Raw genomic sequence first — 4,908 nt, forward strand, 5'->3', positions numbered from 1 at the left:
TAAACTCACGGAGTTTACCAAGTTATTGAATTTCGTAAAAACATTCATACTTTCCACTTAATTTGTTAGTAATATGTTTTATAGAAAGTAATGAAAAACAGTCTGGCTCGTTCGTAAATTATAGTAATATAATATTTAATTTGATATAATACAAGAAAATGCATACATACTAACAAACAATGGAAATTAACCTTAAAACACTGATTCAAATCCACTTATTTTCTATCCTCTCCCGTTGGGACCAACTGGAAAATACTATTTATTATTTTTTTATACAAAAAAACAAAATCAACAAATAATCAAAACCATACTTATTTTTTTATTTACAATTGATACATATTGCGCGGAAGTGTTCATAACAGCACTAAACATCAAATCCTTTATTTTAGCAAACAACCAGCTTCATTGTTGAGACAAGTGTATTATAATTATCATTTTGAGTGTTCAAAGACCTGTTCTTTATTGAAATCGGAATCCTTTATTAAACTTACCAATTTGGTTTAGTTAGTTTTTTTGGTTAAAATTGTTTTTTGTCAAAAATTATTATATTATATTATTGATAAAATTTAATTAACATTAAATAGTTAAATTTTATGTTAATCATATTTAATCAACATCAGTTTTTTTCATAATAAAAAAAGTGGATGTAAATTCAAATCCTATAATTTTTGTTATTTTTTCCAGTTCCTCCTTCCTAAGGTTAAAACAAAATTTTGGTTGATATTTTTTTATTTTTATTGTTAATTTGATAATTGAATTCATATCGATAAAATAGGCCTTTTAAATACAAAAACAATTGTTGTTGTTATTCTTGTGTCAATACTTTACATAATCAAAAGCAACAAGTTGATGTTTGTCTTAATTTTTAAATAAAGATAATACATTTACCAACTAACCAAATCAAAATTTGTGGAAATGAGTCAATGTGTTCAACCGACTAAGAATGATCATGGTTGTAACTCTTAGATGTTATATGTCCAAATTCTGTATTTTATCAGAAAAATAGAGGTCTTAATATAGATAAAGTTCTTTGTTGTTTTGCTCGATAGTTATATACAATTTAATAAAAACTGAAATAGAGATTAATAATAAATAGTTGAATAGGATTAAATATAGTTAATCTTATCTAGAAGGACTTTTTTCGTTTACAGAAGTGCAAAAACCCGCTTCCGTTTTTAACCACTTATACTTAATTTATAGATTTAAATAATATTAATATAATAAAATGTATAGTACTGTTTATCATGAAGGCTGAATATGCCTCTTGAAGACTTTTTCCATCCGAGGTGATAATTTGTATTATATTTTTTAATATAATGTTTCCACAATAGGAACATTTTCTTTGGAATGATTTGAAGAAGTAAGCTTGTCATCAACTTATATTTTAAAACCATGCTGCCTCTTTTAAACAAATAATATTTTATTAGTTTGTAGAAGTGTCAATTGAATTTGTTAACTTTTATCGTTCTCATGAAATACTATCATTTTCCTCAATGTTATCTGTTCTATGTGTAAGTTAATGTGAAGGTATAATTGAATATCTTTTTAATAAATAAAATAGACACCAACACTTAAATGGTCTCTTTAAAAGTACAAACGGGTGATATTGTTGTTCCATTTGATAATAATAGTTTTGAGTTTCAACTCTATTTATTGGTTTGTTAAAACTTTTAAATAAAATATTCCTTTTTGATTTAAAAAATGAATAAAACCACTCAAATTTGTATGATTTTATTCATTTTTTAAATCAAAAAGGAATATAGTTTATATTTTAGTTTTAATTAAAGACCCGCATCCCAGTTTTATTACTATTTATATAATTACTATAAAATTTAATATTAATAATTATTCAAATAATTAATAAAACGAAAAACACCAATAAATTTATATTTTGATTAGCATCCGCCTTTTTCTCAGCATCCCACTTTTTACCTTGACTGTATATTGATATTAATTGAATTTATTTTTAATAAATTTTAAATTTATTCGTTGTGTAACTTACTATATTAATTAATTGTCTTTATAATTTCAAAACACACATTTTATATAGTACACTGACAAAATTAATACGAAGCTTTTCAAAAAAGTATTAATTAAAATATTTAAAGAAGTTCTTAATTAAAAATCTCAGAACATCAAGAAAATGGCTACCAACGCCAAGAAAGCGAAAATACTCTTTGCGGCATCATCGTTTCTTTTCTCACACTTTCCATCTTTGACGTCATAGTCCCCACTGCATTGTTGGCATTCCTCGACTTTTGAATCACATTTGGCGCAATTTGAGACTCTGCACTTTTTGCAAGCAAAAGCACCAGCTGTGCTATCGGTCTTGTATCCACTATCACATTTGGCAACACATTTATAAGTGTCTTCTACAACATACAAATTGTCGTTGCAAATTGCACATTTGTTGATATCAGTTTCGATACAAGTCTTGCAGTTCTCGACTTTGCAAGTGATTTTTACACATTTCTTAGTTTCTTTGTTTGCTTCATATCCTTCAGGGCAAGTTGAAACACATTTCAAATCTTCTGTAAGATAATTTCCATCCACACAAGTTGTACATTTTTGATCTTCACTGCACAAGACACAATTTTCAGTTGTGCATTTCACACATTTCATGTTTGTTGTGTCTTTATATCCACTTGCACAGTCTGTTGCGCAACTTTTTTGGTCAACTTGAAGATAATAGTTGGATTTACATTTATTACAGATATCAGTCTTTCCCTCAACACAGGTGTCACAATTATCAACATTGCATATTTGAGGAGTATCAGCAACACACTCCATTTTTTCGTCATTTTTAACAGTGCCTTCAGGACATTGGGTGACACAAGTGCCTTCACTCAAATAATATGTAGCTGCACATTTGGCACAGACGTCAGTCTTTCCTTCAGCACAAGTTTCACAATTTTCAACTGTGCACGTCTGAGTATCAGCAACACATTTCATGTTCGTTTCATCCTTCTTGGAACCTTCGGGACAGTCCAACCCACATTTGCCAGTCAAATCCAAATAATATGTTTCTTTACATTTGACACAGACTTCATTGTTATTTTCGGCACAAGTTTCACAATTTTCAACTGTGCATGTTTGAGGAGTATTAGCAACACATTCAGTTTTATCATCATTTAAAGTTGTGCTCTCTGGGCATGCAGAAACACAAGCTCCTTGATTTAAATAATTATTTTCACTGCATTTATTGCAAGTTTCTGTTTCTCCAATTTTTGTTGATGCATCACAATTTTCTATAGTAACAGTTTCACATTTTTTGGTTTCTGTAACTTTCATTCCAGTTTCACATTTTCCACATGTCTTGTACACATTGAGGTACATATCTTCACCCAAACATGTTGTGCATTCTTCAGTCGATTCTGTTGCTCCTTCAGCTGTTACATCTGAACAAACAGCACACATTTCATCGGTACATTTAACGCATGTGGTTGGTGTTTCAGTTGTAATTTTACCAGTTTCACAAGTCTTTTTACAAGTGTTGTCAAGATTCAACAAATAACTATCTGAACACTTTACACATTTACTTTTTGTTTCTTCGTCGCAACTCCCACAGTTTTCAATCGGAGTCGTACATTCCGCTGCGAAGACGGCATACGCAATTACTGTTAATAGAATGAATTTTTGCATTTGGTGATTTCGAGTTTGAATTATACCTTTTTATACCTTTTTCAAAATAATGAACATTTCCAAGTTGTTTTTTATTATGTGTTTTTAGAAGAAAAAACACCTATAAGCGTTTCAAAGTATTGTTATTCGTTTCAAATACTTTTATTGTATACATACTAATGTACTTTTTAAAACGAATGTTGAAATTATATATTTTCAATCAAGACTAAACAACAATTAAAAATTTAACAAATAAACAAGTGAATGTAATATGAAAATAAACTTTAATAAACTCTAAAAATATATAAAAGTAATCAAACTTTTAATTTTCATGAATGGAGTCTTCATAAAAATTTTATATAATTTATCTAATGTTTTTTTTACATTTTCATTTAATTGTTTTTCATACAACTAAACACAGATAAATAATTATAAAAAAAATATTTTTATATAGTTTATTATTATTATATATAAATATATTGATTTGGCAAGTTATATTATGTTTTCACATAATTCAATTAACAAAAAATTTGGTGATTTTCAAAACACATTCAAATAATTTTGTTTGTAAATTGTGTAATGAACATAACAAAATCAATTGATATTAAACCAGAAATTGTACAAAATTATAACAACATAAGTTGAAACGAACATATATATTAAAAATTATAATTTCTTGTTGATTTTTATTTAATAATATTAAAAATTGTCCACATATCAAAAACTAATAATAGATTGTGTTTGTTATAAAATTTTTAACATTGAGTTGAAGTAATCGACATTTCCCCATAATTTTCATTGTGTTATTTCTTTCAATTGTATTAAAAAACAAACAATAATAATAATAATTATAATAATAAAAAAATAATAAAAACATTCAATTGTTTAGTTTAACTCAAACACATTAAAAATTAGTAAATTTATAATAAAAATTCAATTTAATAATAAAATAAAAATATCCAAGTTAAAAACGAACTGGTTTCAAAGAATAAACAAGTCTATAATTGTTATTATCTTGATGTAGAATAAAAATCCTATTTTCGACAGTAAATTTTTAAAAAGTTGTACACCTTCTTATATTGCACCGCCATTGTCAAATCAATTCCTTCGTTTTGCAATTTGTTGTTTCTTTTCATAGTCTCATCAAAGCAAAAGTGATCTCTTTTGTTATACAATTGTTCGTTCTGTGACTCAGACTCGTCTTCTATGTACTCCTCTTCCATACAAATTTTCTTCGTTTTTTTCTTTGGCTTTTCAAAGATCGTATTAGTTGTTTCTTGTGTGTTC

General features: G+C 27.0%; 1 protein-coding gene across 1 annotated transcript; it reads right to left on the reverse strand.

Moving 5' to 3' along the window:
• Positions 1-2,127: 2,127 nt before the first annotated feature.
• Positions 2,128-3,642, reverse strand: EIN_530810 (hypothetical protein; the record flags this gene model as incomplete). Its single annotated transcript, XM_004255434.1, has 1 exon — positions 2,128-3,642. The coding sequence occupies one exon, from the start codon at positions 3,640-3,642 to the stop codon at positions 2,128-2,130; it is 1,515 nt and encodes a 504-aa protein (XP_004255482.1).
• Between the last annotated feature and the right edge of the window lie 1,266 nt (positions 3,643-4,908).

Source organism: Entamoeba invadens (genome assembly GCF_000330505.1).
Source record: "Entamoeba invadens IP1 unplaced genomic scaffold scaff_1105074725335, whole genome shotgun sequence".
Classification (NCBI taxonomy): domain Eukaryota; phylum Evosea; order Mastigamoebida; family Endamoebidae; genus Entamoeba; species Entamoeba invadens.